Here is a 16,838-nt window from a genome sequence, read left to right as displayed (position 1 = left end):
AGAGAGAGAGAGGGAGAGAGAGAGAGAGAGAGAGAGAGAGAGAAATGTGTCACCGGCGTGGTTCGCACATGTGTGCGTAGTCGGCGGCGCTCGACCAATTTTGAGTATGAAGGAGAGGGGTGAGAATGCCGCTGAAGGCGAGCGAGCGCGGATAATACTGTCCAGACCAGGATCGCGACAATAATAAGCGGGGAAAAACTTAATTGCGAGAGTGTCGAAACAATCAAGAGGGACGCCAATGGACATTTTACGGCCTTATCTTACGGTAACGTGAAAGCAGCGAGAAAGTCGCAACGAACAACGGCCACTCCGCTGCTGGAATCACGGACGGTAATCGAGAGGACAAGCAGTGTGTACACTTGCACGGAAATAGGCTAGCACGGACTTTTCCTCCGATGCGTAAAGCCGCATCGGAGCGTTTACTTAGACATTAAAAGCGAATAAAGAAATTTAAGTGAGGTCATGTTGATTATTCCTGTCATCTCTTCCGACTGTTGTTAACTACGATTATTGGATTACCGGGTGACGAAAACCCATCGGCGCTTTCCTCGGCGAAGCGAATATGCCTTCCGTACCTTTCTCCTTTAAATAAATAGTAGCATCACGTTGTTTGGGCTGATCATCGATACGCGAATTGCGAAGTCGGGAATAAATAAATGAACCTGTTACATGTTTATAGAAGAAGACACTGAATATGCGAAAAAGTATTATACAGCTAAGAATAATTCCGTGATATAATTGATTTAAGTAATTATAAATTAATTTAAAAAGTCTATAGGATATTTTATTACCATTATTATTGGGTAATTCTAATGATTTTGAATAGCTTTTAAATAAACAATTTTTCTGCAAAGACTGGTAATTAGATCGGTAAAATGTCGGACAATTGTACGAAATTGCATTTTATTTCATGGATGATCTTCTCCATCGATCACGATTATTACCTAAGTTTTTAAACTGCGAAGTATAACAGCTCCGCTGGATGAATAAAGTTCATGTCAACGATTATGTATCGATATTATTCTAATTGATTGATTTATTAAACATGTTTAATTTTAAATTCATCGCAATTTACGTTGACATCGGTCTCTGATTTAAGCCTGCTACTATATTAATATAATAAGATCGCATAGGCAAAATTATTAAATGCGTATTAACTCTCAATTATTAAAACATATTGAAAACAAATGAATAACTGAGACTTTATTTCCTGGTTTTTGACTTGCAAATATATCTTTACATTGCAACGATAGTCGATTCAATTAATCGGTCTGTTCGCGATTCTTTTACTAGCGTGTTGGTTCGAACGACTAAGAGAGAGAGATAGCGCGCGAGAGTTTGAAAATAGGCAGTTAAGCCTCAGCTGCTTTCGCGAAAGTACCGCCGAAGTTTTTTGCACTGTGTTTCGCTGTAAAATTAAAAGTTTCCTGGGACTATTTGATTCGTGTGTGAGTTACGAGGAAGCAGCAGCATTTTAGCAGCGGTAGCAGCATTGCAGTAGCAGCAGATAGCAGCAGATTCGAGAGCGAGGCAGCACAGCTGATTGATCCGAGGAGCAGATTTCTTCGCTTCAACAATTACGGCTGATCACCGTAATTGCACCGCAGAGTAGGTGCACCTCCCTTTATCGTTGCGCGACAAAATACTTTCGAAAGTATTTTGTCAATCGTGATCTTAAATTTTTGTATTCTCGTCGAGCGTTCATTTTCGCGGCAATTTTCGAATTCTCTCTCTCTCTCTCTTTCTCTCTCTCTCTCTCTCACCGAATTATAATTTATAATTGTGAATCCTATCGCGTGCGTTAGTCTTTCGGCCCATAAAAGACTATAGTTTTTTCTTGATTAAATTTTGTTAATTTTATTCGCCGTTTACGTCATTTCGTTTCCTATTAGCTTATTCGATCTATAACCTTAAGTTTTAGTCCAATTTCATCTTGGAGATTAGGCAGATTAGGCATTAAGTCAAAGAATTAAGGCATTAAGTCATTAAGTCATTTTACACCTAAGATAAATCGAGTGTCACAAGTCAAGTGACTTTAACTCGGTGAGTTCAACTCAGTTGGAAAGAAGACACTGAAATGAAATCATCAGTCGTAAAGGCGAATACACGGATAATTATATGTGATGAACGGAGCGGCGGATAGGCCCGGATATGGATTCATTAGCTTTTGTTTACCTCGACGACGTAATTGTGGTTTCACAAAGCCAAAAGCCACTTCTGCAAGACGGAGTTCTTGTGAACCAGGACGGAGTAAGACCAGATCCCGAGAAGATACGACCGATACTAGAATATCCAACACCCCGGACTGTGAAACAGGTGAAGCGATTCATGGGAATGACCTCGTGATATAGATGTTTTATACCCGACTTTGTCATGATCGCTGAATCTTTAAACCGCCTGACAAAGAAGAATGTACGTTTCTCTCGGGAGGAGGATAAAGAGCGAGCTTTCACGAGGTGATAGAATACGCCAGCCGATCACTCAACAGCGCTAAGAGAAATTATACGGTTCCCGAGAAAGAGTGCTTGGCAATGGTATCGGCTATTGGAAAGTTCCGGCCGTACATTGAAAGGCATCACTTCAAGCTCATCACTGATCATAGTTGCCTGAAATAGCTCCACAGTATGAGAAATCCTACAGGAAGACTAACGCGGTGGACAATATCATTGCAAGGCAATGTCTTCGATATTGAATATTGAAGGGTGTGTCGGACGCATTGTCTAGGGCCTATGAGGAGGAGGGGATTGAAGTGAGGGCTATAAATAGTCGGCCGGAGACCACTGACGCCTGGTATTTGCAACAATACCAGGAAGTATGCCAAGACCCACACTCACACCCTACTTGGAAGGTAGTGGGGGGGAGGGAGGCTGTATCACTATCAGCCTGATGAGGACGGTGAAGGGTCCATCGACAACGATGAAGCGTGAAAGCTTGCGGTGCCTAGGGAGAAAAGGCACCAGGTGCTCCAGGAGGTCCATTATGCTCCTATGGCAGGACATCAAAGACGAGAGCGTACGTTCTCCAGGGTTAGACGCTTGTACTACTGGCTTAAGATGTACGATAAGGTCAGGGAGTACGTAAAAAGTTGCCCGGTATGTCAGCAGTGCAAGGTGGAACAATGGGCACCTTGCGGGCTGATGGATCGTAGACAAGTGTCACGACCCCGGTAGGTGATGGCCGGTGATATCACTGGTCCATTTTCCAAAAGCTCTCGAGGTTTTGAGTACGTCTTAGTCTTTGTACACTTATTTACTTGCTGGGTAGAGTGCACTGCGATACGCAAAGCCAATGGGAGGACAATCGCAAGGGAATTACACGAGATAATTGTCACTAGGGTTGGCGCGCCAGAGGTATTCTTGTCGGATAATGAACCCGAATTCAAGAATCAGGAAGTTGATTCATACCTCCAGATGAACGGCATCCAACGCGCCTTGACTCCCATGTGTCATCCCCAAGCGAATCCCACAGAGCGAGTAAACAGGACGCTCAAAACCATGATCACGTCTTACGTGAGCCGTGATCATAAGAACTGGGATGAAGACCTGTCAGAGTTCAACTTTGTGTTGAACTCGGCAACTCATAGCGCCACTCGATATAGTCCTGCGATGGTCATCTGTGGGCGTCAGCCGTTACCTCCTTTGACGTTTAGAAGATCCCAAGATCAGCAGGCCCTTGAGTGTTCGGAGGGTCAAGCTGTGGTAGATTTGGTTGAACGTATGGAGAAGCTCCCTAATATATGGGAATGGGCCATCTCCAAATCAAAGGAGGAAGCTGCGCGTCATGTGGCTCATTATAATTAAAAAGCTACGGCAATCCGAGTTTAAAGTCGGAGGTTGGGTATGAAAGAGGAACAGGATTCTCTCCTCAGCTGTCCAAGACATTTCAGTCAAATTAGCGCCAAAATACGCCGGTCCGTAAGTGATTGAAGAGGTTTGCGGTTCCAATATGTACAGACTGGGTAATCAGCTGGAGATCCTGCTAGTACTATTCCATGCCAAAAACCTTAAACCGTATTACGGCCCGGGGGAGGAAGAGGAAAGCGAGGAAACGACCGTCATTGATCCTCATGAACCATATGAAGAGCCATTGGTGGCGAACGAATCTGCGAAAGCGTGCGATTATCCGAGCGGGGATTTGACGAGCGAGCTGATCAAATTAGCAGCCGGCGCGTTCTTAGGTAACAATCCCACCGAGACGTCGAATTTGCCGGTATCTGCCCCAACCAAGAGAGGTCGAGGTCGACCTCGAAAGGTCCTAGAGACGGTCGCCGGTCAAGCAAGAGGCAACAACTCTTCTTTAAAGGAATCTAGAGGGAGAGGTAGGCCTAGAAAGACCGTGCCCATCGTGCAAAGGACGGTTGGGCCGATAAACCCAAACAGTAACTAACAAGCGCCAGGGCGTTCCCGCAATGAATAGCGAGGGAACGCATAACGGTAAGATGCGTTATTTGATAGCGTTTTTCTTCGCGCAGGAAGTTTCATCAGAGATTTCTTTTTGTTTTGGATGTTTCAGATGGACCGGAGAACCGTCGTGGAGGAAGAGACCTTTGAGGTGGTCATGCAGATGTTGTTGGATCTACAGCTGGGACCTGATGCGACGCAGTTAATAGAAGATCTGCGAAGCTTCGCCAGGGTCCAGCTGGAGGGGGTCACCCGAAAGGAGTGCCACAACTCATCGGTGGAGGACGTTCTCCGGGACGCTTGTACCCAGACGGAGGACCAGAAAGAGGTCAAGTGTTCCAAGTCCACCGTAGACCAGGAGGTGCAGACCCTCAATTCCGGCGTACCCCATACGTCGAACAGTGCGAGCCAGTGCCCAGGACCCAGGGAAACCTGTAGGGCATCGCACTGGGTCTACAACTACCCCCTTATCCCGGAGCAGCCAACTCTCCTCCTCGACTTCAGTCACGTACGTCTGGGGATCAACGAGGTGGAGAGTGCCTGGCGATTCGCTCAAGAGCTCCAGTCTCAGGTGCAGGAGTACCTGAAACGCTTCATGAACAGCTAGAGCGCAGAAAAACTGCTCGGGGAGTGGGCAGAGGTGGCTCAACACCTCAGGGCTCAAGGTCCAAGTGGACGGGGGTATGGTTCCTGACACCACAATCGTGGTCAGGCCGCAGGATGGACGTGCGACCGCCACGGCGGGAAGAGTAACCATCACCGTCTCCCACGGAGTCAGCGCCCATCAGTCCCCTCGGTCTCCTGAGCAGACCACACAGGATCGGGAGGCTGCTCAGTCCCGATCGCAGCTGAGGGGCTGCTACATATGCGTGGAGCCCTGTGTGACCAACTCCCAGTGGTGCCCGAAGAAGGCTACACACTGGCGCTACCCGAAACATCGAGCGCCAGGTGTAGCCAAGATACGAGGGTGGTCCGATAAGTACTTAGCCTACAAAAGAAAAACGAAAATTTTGGAAAAGTGGCGTTTTATTTTTCAACATAGTCTCCTTTTAGTTCGATACACTTGGCCCAGCGATGCTACAACTTCTTTAACCCGTCTGAAAAATACGTTTCCTCGAGGTCTGAAAAGTAGTCTTCCGTGGTAGTAATTACCTCCTCATTCGACTCAAATTTCTGCTCGGCGAGTGACTTTTTCAAGTTTGGAAACAAAAAGAAGTCACACGGGGCTAAATCTGGAGAGTACGGTGGATGGGGCAGCAGTTCGTAGCCTAATTCGACCAATTTGGCCATGGCGACGGCGGAGGTGTGAGCCGGTGCGTTGTCATGGTGGAAGAGCACTTTTTTCTTCACCAAATGGGGCCATTTTTTTGCAATTCAACGTCGAATCGGCCCAATAATTCGGCAGAGTACAACCCTGTGACTGTTTTACCCCTCTCCAGGTAGTCGATGTACATCACACCGTGTGAATCCCAGAAAACGGTGGCCATCACCTTTCCGGCCGATGGGACAGTCTTCGCCTTCTTCGGAGCACTTTCGCCGGGTTAAGTCCACTGTTTCGACTATTCCTTGGTCTCTGGTGTCTACCAGTGGATCCATGTTACGTCGACTGTCACGAAACGACGCAGAAACTCCTTCGGATTGCGCTTAAACAGCGTCAGACATTGCTCTGAAGTTGTCTCACGGTTGCGCTTGTTGTCCGGAGTGAGCAAACGCGGCACCCATCGCGCCGACAGCTTTCTCATGCCCAAATTTTCGATCAGGGATTTTGATCTGCCAATACGAGATCGTGAATTTTTGTCACGTTATCCTCAGTGGTAGCCGTTTTCGGAGCACCTGGACGTGGCTCTTCAAAAATCGACGTGCGACCACGTTGAAACTCGTTAAACCAATTTTTGACGGTCGCCTCGAAGGAGAAGAGTCACTGTACACAGCATCCAAGCGCTTTTTGATTTTGCTGCGCGATTTCCCTTCCAAAAACAAGAATCGAATCACCGACCGATACTGCTCTTTTTCCATTTTTCAAAAATCAACGGACACACTTGCTTTCACACGCTCTCAAAAATAAACTACAACTCCGATCCGGCTGAAATCTTGACAGTAACCATCGAGAAGGTTGTACTACGTGATAGAATATTTCTTTTGCGAGAATGGCGCCATCGGGCGGTGAGGCTAAGTACTTATCGGACCACCCTTGTATGATGTAGGCCCTAGAGGGATAATAAAGTAGCCTTAATAAAGAAGATAACCACCCCGTTACAACATCTAGAACTTTATTACTATACTAAAAGGACCTCCTTACTCGTCATCATAACCTATAAACTACATTCACTTATTTACTACATATATATTTAATTGCTGATTTCACTTTGTCAAGATTAGATTACTTTGTTATATAATATGAAAACATGTTATGACAACGACTTTAATCTCAAACATAACACATACGCACACGTTCGTACACACACATACACACACGCACGCGAGCGATATACGTTAGCTCTTGTATATTTTTATAACATAATAACGCGCTGAGGATTACAATGTATACATGCATTTTTTTAAGTATTGATACTCAATATAATATATACTTAATATAATACAATTATTCAATACTAAACACGTATATTTTAGTTATTTTTTTCATATATTTATAAACGAAATTCTTGTTACTTTCGACGTCGTTCACACCGCCTTTATAACTGTTTATTTTTATAGGCTGGTACTGTTAATAGGGGTAGTGATGTTATCGCAGCAGGAATGGTAGTCAATGACTGGATCTCTTTTTGCGGTATGGACACTACATCAACTGAACTATCTGTAATTGAAAACATTTTTAAATTGAACGATAATCATTCATCAACTATTACTTCAAGAATACGAGCGTCTCTCATAGAAAGGTGCGTAATTTGTATGAACATATTTATGAACATAATTCACAAGGTTTTATTATATATAACCCCTTCCCCTGCCCTCCAAATTTTTCTGAAAAATTCAATCTTCCATGCTAATAGACCGCCGCTAATACCAACAGCCTGTTCTATAATTAAGTTTGTATTTACAATGCAGTAAAAATTGTAATTTAACAAATTTTATTATAATTACGAATCAGCAATTTTGAATTAAATCTGATAACATACCGTAATTTCCGCTTTGTTATTCTAATAAAAAGTGTAAAATCATAATTTATACCTGCTTGCAACTGTAAAATTTATTTTAAAATAGTCTCTAAACTCTTGGTATTAAGCCTATCCATGTAAGTTTTACTTTTTAACAAAAGTGTGGCCGGTAGCAGAAAAGAGGACGATTTTAACTTACTATGTAACATTAGAGGTAAACATGTATTAATAGGTGGTAGTTAATGTAGCTTATCTTCACATACGGAGTAATATCCACAGTCGTAAGACATTCGAACTATCTCCACCCCGTAGAATGATTTGGGTTTTATAACTGATAAAATCATATAATTAAGATTATATAAACAAGTATATTACAAATTGTATTTACATAAAAAAAATTATATACTAAGACTAGTCGTCACTAGAGTACTCAGGTACATCTCTAAAACAACGTAAAGAACTCCAGACAAATTAATGCTGGAATATTTCATAAATTGAACATAGTGAATCCATACATAATGCATAGTTGCAGACAGCATATAAAAGATGATAAACTTAAATCATATTCAACAATATTTATCATATTATTGGTATTATTCAACAATATATATCAACAATATTTTTCTTCGTTTGGAAGTGGTTGTAGTCCAATCTAGTAGAATACAGACGCAAAATAAATGCTATAAATATTCGAGGAGATATAAGATACTTTGGTTGCTTATGATCCAGTTTCTATCTCGCAATTTATTGAGTATAAATTTCATGATATGTTACAATATTTTCGATTTTCAATTAGTTCAATAGGTGCAGTTACAAATTATTTTATATAATTATATTTATATAAAATACAGGGTGATCCATTTTAAAGGAACCACCCCGAACTTTTCGACGGTTGGCGTTGTACAAAAAAATTGTTCAGACAACAGTTGTTTGGGACAATAGGGGCAACCTTTCGATGAAATCCGATTTGACCTTGAGATTTATATTCAAGGTCATTTGAAGGTCAAAGTCTTTGATCCTGGATTCCGAAAGAGCGGAAAATTCTACGTTCAGATAACGTATTATGTGTGGGGATCGGTTAACCCCCCCCCCCCCTCGCCTAAGGTCATGTAGGGGTCAAATTTATGATTTTCTTCATCTATGCACAGGGATGATCGAGCAAGGGTAAGGTTAATTGTAATAACCCAATAACTCCAATACCCAATAACTCGATAACCCCAATAACCTGATAACCCCAATAATTCAATAACCCCAATATCCCAAAAAAATTGTAGGGTCAAACAACAGTGACCTTGAACTTAACTTCAGGTTGATTTTCAAAGTCGGCTTCATGTATTCAAAGCCTTCATGAGAAGTGTCATTTTCCATTTTGTGGGATAATATGTTATTTCCATTCTTTTTTCTGGTGTGATTCCGGACAAGCCTACAAAGTTTCAACTAAATTGTTTAATAACACTTTTTTTGTATTGTTTATGACGATAGTGATTCGCGAACAGTCCTTCTCAGGATAGTTCAAGTGTAATTTTCTTAGTCGACTTAAAAGGAGGGAATATGCCGGATTATTCGAGAATCAAAATTGTTGATATCCTGTTGTCTCTCGGGGCATGTCAAGGCCGATATCGTGCTGCAGCAAGGTATTACCCGCAGCACCCGGCTAGGTAATCAATACCTTGCCTTCATTGGCTGGGTAATCAATACCTTACCTTCATTGGCTGGGTAATCAATACCTTGCCTTCACTGGCTGGGTAATCATTACCTTATTATCCTCACCCTTGCCCCGGTGGGATGGGGGGTGAACCGCTCCCACAACATAATACTTTATCTAAACGTAGAATTTCCCGTTCTTTTCGAATCCGGGATAAAAAATGGGTGTTCTTATTCAAAATCTCTTGGTTATTGGGTTATTGGGGTTATTGAGGTTATCGAGTTATTGGGTATTGGAGTTATTGGGTTATTACAATTAACCTTACCCTTGCCCGATCATCCCTGTGCATAGATGAAGAAAATCATAAATTTGACCCCTACATGACCTTAGGCCGGGGGGGGGTTAACCGCACCCCACGCATAATACGTTATCTGAACGTAAAATCTTCCGCTCTTTCCGAATCCGGGATCAAAAATATAGGTTCCTATTTAAAAAATGACTTTGACCTTCAAATGACCTTGAAAATAAATCTCAAGATCAAATCGGATTTCACAGAAAGGTTACCCCCATTGTCCCAAACAACTGTTGTCTGAACAATTTTTTTGTACAGCGCCAATCGTCGAAAATTTCGAAGTGGTTCCTTTAAAATAGGACACCCTCTATATTACTTGAGCTATATTTGGTCAAACTAAATCTCCTGAAGTTCATAGGCGACTCTTAGATTATCAACATAAGCACAACGATTCAGTAAAAATTGTACTTGTGTTGTATGAGAAGGAAAAAAACAAAAATTGTATTAATTTCTGTATGCCGTTTTGATTTTCCATATCTTGTTTTTCTCTTGTTTTTTATTACTCCCAATTTATTTACAGTCTGTTTAATGTATTGAGACAATAAATAAATGTTATTATAATATGGTTACATGAACATGAAATTCAGAGGAATACTCCAGCGAGTATTCTCTTATTTTTAATGTTAAAGCATGCATGTATCAAATAGATTAGGATTTATTTATTTATTATTTTATTTTTCTTGAGTCTGATCTTAGGGATTGATATTTTGAGATGTATGCTGATAACTTTATTTGGGTCATTTTGAAATATGAAGTAATATTTTGCGTGAAACTTTACGATTTGTCCTTTTACTGTTGGAACCTGCAGATCGCTGTCTATAAATTCATTTGAGACGAACCATGTGGCCCATACGATACTACGTAAGACTTTTGATTGAAATCTTTACAAAATTTCAATATTTGAATTTGAAACAACATTCCATAGTTGCATCTAATAAATCTCTAGACTAGTTTGAGTACAGCTTTGTATAGCAATAACTTGTTTTCAATTAACAGCTCTAATTTTCCATGATGAGACAACATATTTTTCTTCATTTCATTTCTAACTATTTGCGCTTTGACAATATGTGTTCTTTCCATATGAGCCTCCGGTCATATATTATTGAAATAAATACATATAGACTGATAGAATATGAAATTATTCATTCGTTAAAGGCATTTGCCGCAAGCAACGTTGGAACCGCACGAGTAGCGGACGGCCGGGCGGCCGAGCAGCAAGCGCGCGGTTCGTTTCATTTTAGTGCTGTCTTAATCCTAATAGCGGGCACTTAATTTTCTCAACGGTTTTTTTTTGTAAAAAATGACAAGGAACACGATGGTGCAAAAATTAAAAAAAAAACATCGTTTTTTGAGATATCGTCGATTTTTTAAAAAAATTGTTTATAACAATGGCATAAATAAATGATTTGGTATTTTACTAGTTACATTTTAAAAGTGAAACTCTTTCTGTGTCTTTTAAAAAAAGAATTACGTCCATATCATTATTAGTCTCCGAGAAATCGAATTAATAAAAAAAAGTCCAATATTTTTTCAACAGTTGATAAGTCGGCCCCTTATCAATATTTTGATCTAAAACTTTGCACACATGCTAACCTCTGTATAGGTAACAAGTCTACCAACTTTGAACAAAATTGATAATTTAATGTTTTAAACTGTTTGAAATAGCCAAAAATTGCCTTAAAACAAAATTTACGTGTATCGGCGTTTTCCTATTATCTATCATTTCGAGGATGAACTACTCCTAAACGTTAATATTACAATACAGGCAATTGTCGATCGCAAATTATGCTGATTATTTCATGTGTTATGACGCTCTAGCAAGCAAAAGATATGAATACGAGGGTCGTTTGAAAAGTCCGTGCAAAGTCAGAGAGATGGCGCTACTAGTGCGTATCAAGGTTATTTTCAGTTAGTGACATATCTTGGAAGAGCACACACCAAGTTTCAGCCAGATCAGTCAATTACTTTGCGTTTTACATTCGATTCAATCAAAGAAATCGAGTGGTTGTAAAAAAATGGATGAAAAAGAATTTCGTGTATTGATTAATCATTACTTTTTCAAAAGCAAAACGCCTCAGGAGATTAAACAGAAGCTTGATAAATATTATGGTAATTGTGCACCTTCGATTAGAATGGTCTATAAGTGGTTTCAAAATTTTTCGGAGTGGCCATATGAGCACAAAAGACGCTGAACGTTCTGGACGCCCTGTTAAGGTTACCACTTCAGAAATCATTGATAAAATCCATGATATAGTGATGGCTGACAGAAGAGTGAAGGTGCGTGAGATTGCTAGTACTGTAGGCATCTCGAGCGAACGGATACATAATATTTTGCACCAACATTTGAACGTGAAAAAGCTATCCGCTAGATGGGTGCCGCGATTTCTCACGATTGACCAAAAACGACATCGTGCGAAGTGTTGCAAGAATGGTTTACAGCTGTTCCTGCAAAATCCGCAAGACTTTAAGCGTCGTTTCATCACTGTAGATCACTACACTCCTGAGACCAGAGAATAGTCTAAACAATGAGTTATCAAGGGGGAATCTGCTCCGAAAAAGGCGAAGACAATTCCTTCGGCCGGGAAGGTTATGGCGACTGTCTTTTGGAATTCGCAAGGAATGATCTTCATTGACTATCTGAAAAAGGATAAAACCATTACAGGCGAATATTATTCATCGTTATTAGATCGTTTGAAAACCGAGTTGCTAGAGAAACGTCCACGATAGGCCCACAAAAAAGTCCTCTTCCACCACGACAATGCGACAACTCACGCCTCAGCAGTTGTGGCCGCAAAACTGATGGAGATAGGGTTCCAACTCGTTTAACATCCCCCTATTCTTCAGACTTGGCTCCGTCGGACTACTATTTGTTCCCTAATATGAAAAAATGGTTGGCGGGGAAAAGATTTTATTCAAACAAGGAGGTGATTGCAGAAACGAATGCCTATTTTACAGACTTGGACAAATCCTATTATTTGGAAGGGATTAACAAACTAGAGCAGCGTTGGTTGAAGTGTATAAACCTAAAAGGAGACTATGTTGAAAAATAAAAAAGATTTATTAAAAAAAATCAAACAGTTTTTATTCTTGCACGGACTTTACAAACGACCCTCGTACTTGTGTTTTGCAGAATAACCTATTTAGAGGATGAAAGCTACCCCCAAACTTTACCTTCAACACTATTCTATAGCGAAATCTTCGTAAGTTATGCAAAATTTTCGTCGAGAAAAATTCTTAATAATTCATTGAAAAAATTGAAGCTCTATACAGAGTGTCAAAAAGCAACGAAACACAACAAAAATTTTTATAGTAAACTGTTATTTTGAAAAGGTCAAGGTAACTTTTCACGAGGAATCGATTGGTGACCTTGATTTTGACCTTTACCATCTCCTTCAACGATATATCAAGGTCAGCTTTTTTTTTTAAACAGAAACCCCTATTTTGGACAACAGAAATCGGAAAAGCGGGAATGAGGTTATGGGTTATACAGTCATAGGGTGATAGAGTCATTGGGTCATAAGGATCCAAGTCTCTAGTTTTGAGAGCCGCATCCAAGAGTGCGGAAAATCTGACGTAATATTGTACTGAAGTTTTAGGTAAACGAAAACCTTCAAGATTAGCTGGTGGTTTTTATCTTGTATCCAATTATAGGCTGGGTACACGTTACCTACGCAATCATTAGTTTTATATTTAGTGTTACCCAGGAACAATGACGTGGACCTAGTAAAATCTGTTCCCTTTAGGTTGCTCATTTTACGTGAGTCCCCTTGCCTTTGATTTAAATGGGTTCCCTCTCATTCGTATTTGATGACTAGCATTAATAAGTACAGCATTCTATTTCAAATGCTCAAATTTTTCTCCATTTACCTTTTCATAATAATAAAAAGCAGCAACAGCTTTTGGAATTATTTGAGTATTAATGAGGGTTGATTCATCTACGATTCTTTGTTATAGTTTATCTAAATCTAGGGTTTTTGCATTGAATACCCTATCCTTCAGATAACCCAAATAAAAGTAATCTAGAAGCATCAAGTTAGATGACCTGGCCGGTCATTCAATGGCGCTCCTTTCGTCCTATCTATCGATAAAAGAACACCTCAACTAAGTAAGCGCGAACGTCTCTTGCACAGTGAACTGGTTCACCGTCCTGCTCACACCATATCTCTTCGAAATTATCTCCAGCTATCTCTCTAATAGTCGGAGTTATTTGGTTTTGAAGCAAAGCTTCATACTTATGAGCATTCAAGTTACTATCAATAAAAATGGTCCGATGAATCTGATGTTAAGAATTCCTGCCCAAACATTCAATTTCTGTGGATACTGTAAATTATCTTTCCGCGTCCAGTGAGGATTTGCAATTGACTAATATCTGGAATTATGTCTATTCAATCTTTTATGAAGTTCGTGAGTTGCTTCATATGAAAAGGCTATATTGGATAGAAAAGTTAGGATCATCATCTATGCGTACGATCATATGTTCACCAAATTCAACGCTAGGATCGAAAGCGTCTTCATTCAATTTGTGAACAAGTTTTACTTTGTCAAATCCCCAAGGGGGGATTTGTCGAGCGAGCGAATCAAATTAGCAGCCCCCACGGCCGTAGGTAATGATCCCACCGAGACGTCAGATTTTCCGGTATCGGCCCCAACCAAAAGAGGTTAAGATCGACCTCAAAAGATCCCAGAGACGGACACCGGTCAAGCAAGAGGCGACAACTCTCCCTTAAAGGAATCTAGAGGGAGAGGTTGGCCTCGAAAGACCGTGCGCGTCGTGAAAAGGACTGTTGGATCGATAACCCCGAACGGTAACCGACGAGGGCCAGGGCGTTCCCGCGATAAATAGCGAGAGAACGCATAACTCGGTGGGATGTGGCAATTGATAGAGTTTTTTCTTCGCGCAAGTAGTTTCATCCAAGATTATTTGTTTTGGATGTTACAGATGAACCGGAGAATCTTCGTAGAGAAAAAGACCTTCAAGATGGTCACGCAGATGTTGCTGGATCTGCAGCTGGGACCTGATGCGACGCAGCTTATAGAAGATCTGCGGAGCTTCGCCTGGGTCTAGTTGGAGGGAGCCACCCGAAGGGAGCGCCACAACGGATCGCTTGTACCTAGACGGAGGACCAGGAATAGGTCAAACGTCCGAAGTCCACCGTGGACCAAGGGGTGCAGACCTTCAAGTCCAGCGTACCCCAGACATCAGACAGTGCGAGCCAGTGCCCAGGACCTAGGGAAACCTGTGGGGTATCGCACTGGGTCTGCAATCACCTCCGTATCCCGGAGCAGCCAACTCTTCTCCTCGACTTCAGAGATGTGCGTCTGGAGATCAACGAGGTGAAGAGTGCCTGGCGGTTCACAGCTGCAGGTCTGAATCTCAGGTGCAGGAGCACCAGAGACACTTCCTGAATCGCCAGGGCGCAGAAGAATTGCTCGGGGAGTGAGCATAGGTGGCTCAACGCCAGAGGCCCTACGGAGAGGCCCTGCTGCGGGTTGAACAGAGACAGGAGTCCCCCGCAGCGCTCCCGGCACTGGCTCAGGAGAAGAGAGCCCTGGTACCACAATCGTGGTCAGGTCGCAGGATGCTCGTGAGACCGCCACGATGGGAGGCGTTACAAACACCGCCTCCCAAAGAGTCAGTGCCTAGCAGTCTCCTCGGTCTACTGAGCAGACCCAAAATGATCGGGAAACTCAATCCCGATCGCAGCTGACGGGCTGCTACATCTGTGGGGAGCCTGCGGTGACCAACTCCCAGCGGTGCCCGAAAAAGACTATAATAAAGTAGGCGTAAATAAAGAAGGGAAGTTTTTAATTGATTTGGTTCCTTTTCTTCTTTTCTTTTCAGGTTCCTGATGGCGACGAATCGCGGGTATTCGTCCTGCCCGGATAGTCAGAACTTGGAGGGAGCTACAATGGTAGTCGATTCGATTAATCGATCCGTTCGCGATTCGTATACTCGCGATGTTAGTTCCAACGACTGAGAGAGAGAGAAAGAGAGAGAGAGAGAGAGGGAGAGAGCGAGGGTTTGAAAATAGACAGTTAAGCCTAAGCTGTTAGTCGAATAGTACCGCCAATGATTTTGCACAGTGTTTCGTCGTTTTTTATAAAGTTTTCCTGGACTGTTTAATACCTGCGAGTGTAGCGAGGAAGCAGCAGCAGCAGCATTACAGCAGCAGCAAACAGCAGCAGATTTGTGAGCAAGTCAGCGCAGCTGATCTATCCGAGGAGCACTAACAGTTAATTTGGCTGATTCAACAATTACGGCTAATCAGCGTTATTGTTAACAATTACGGCTGATCGACGTAATTACACCGCAGGGTAGGTGCACCTCCCTTTATTAGCACGAAAAAATACTATCGAAAGTGTTTTGTCTTTCGCGAGCGTTTTTTTTTTGTATTCGCGCCGAGCGTTAGATTTCGCGGCAAAGTTCGAATTCTTTCTCTCTCTCTCTCTCTCTCTCTCTCTCTCTCTCTCTCTCTCTCTCTCTCTCTCTCTCTCTCACCAAATTATTATCAATAATTGTAAATCCTATTCGCGTGCGTTAGTCTTTCGGCCCGTAAAAGACTGTAGTTTTTATTAATTAAACATCATTAATTTTATTCGTCGTTTACGTCATTTCGTTTCCTAATAGCTCAATAGATCTATATAGGATTAAATTTTAATCCGATTTCGCCTAGGGGATTAGTCGGATTAAGCATTAGGTCACTCACACCTAAGATAGATCGAGTGACACAAGACAAGTGACTTAAGGTGAGTTTAACTCGGTTGGAAAGAAGACACTGAAACGGAAGTATCAAACGTAAAGGCGAATACACGTATAACCACACGTGTTTAACGGAGCGACGGTTAGCTCTGCATCGTGGAAGTTTGTGCCATAATAAATTTCTCATTTTTGTGAGATAACCACCCCGTTACAGTAGATCTTTTTTTCTATATTCTCTAAATACATGTGATGAAATTTTTGTCTAACAGGCATATAAAATTATAAAATTTGTTAAAAAAATAATAATGATGATTGAATTTACTTCATATTTATCCTATTTGTCTTTTAAATAAAAAATGTGATTTTTTATTGAAACTTTAATTTTTAAAGAATTTGTCTTAATTTATAAATTTGCATTTTACGAAAGTTAGACTGTTGCCAAGCCAAGCTAAGCTGAACCAAGGCTACCTGTATAGTACGGACGTGCATCTACCTGTAGCCGGCACAGCTGGGAGTCTACCTTTACAGAACTTTACTTACTATAAAAATTAGCACGATGGCTAGTAATTCAGTGTCGATTTCGAAGAATTGTCTGTTTTACAATAGACCAATACTTCCGCAGGCC

The 16,838-nt window shown here is 41.5% G+C and overlaps 1 protein-coding gene across 3 annotated transcripts in view; it reads left to right on the top strand.

Annotated features, from left to right (window-relative positions):
• LOC131668523 (eukaryotic translation initiation factor 6) overlaps nt 1–16,838 on the top strand; it is a 295,604-nt gene that overhangs the window by 210,976 nt on the left and 67,790 nt on the right. For all 3 annotated transcript variants that reach the window (XM_058942806.1, XM_058942787.1, XM_058942797.1), the window contains exon 6: nt 7,116–7,297. In XM_058942806.1, coding sequence (XP_058798789.1) covers nt 7,116–7,297 — 182 coding nt within the window. The remainder of the gene's footprint in view (nt 1–7,115; nt 7,298–16,838) is intronic.

The sequence above is a fragment of the Phymastichus coffea genome, unplaced genomic scaffold, assembly GCF_024137745.1.
Source record: "Phymastichus coffea isolate CEN01 unplaced genomic scaffold, Cenicafe_Pcof_1.1 PCOF00006, whole genome shotgun sequence".
Classification (NCBI taxonomy): domain Eukaryota; kingdom Metazoa; phylum Arthropoda; class Insecta; order Hymenoptera; family Eulophidae; genus Phymastichus; species Phymastichus coffea.
This window is presented reverse-complemented; position numbering and strand designations above follow the sequence as displayed.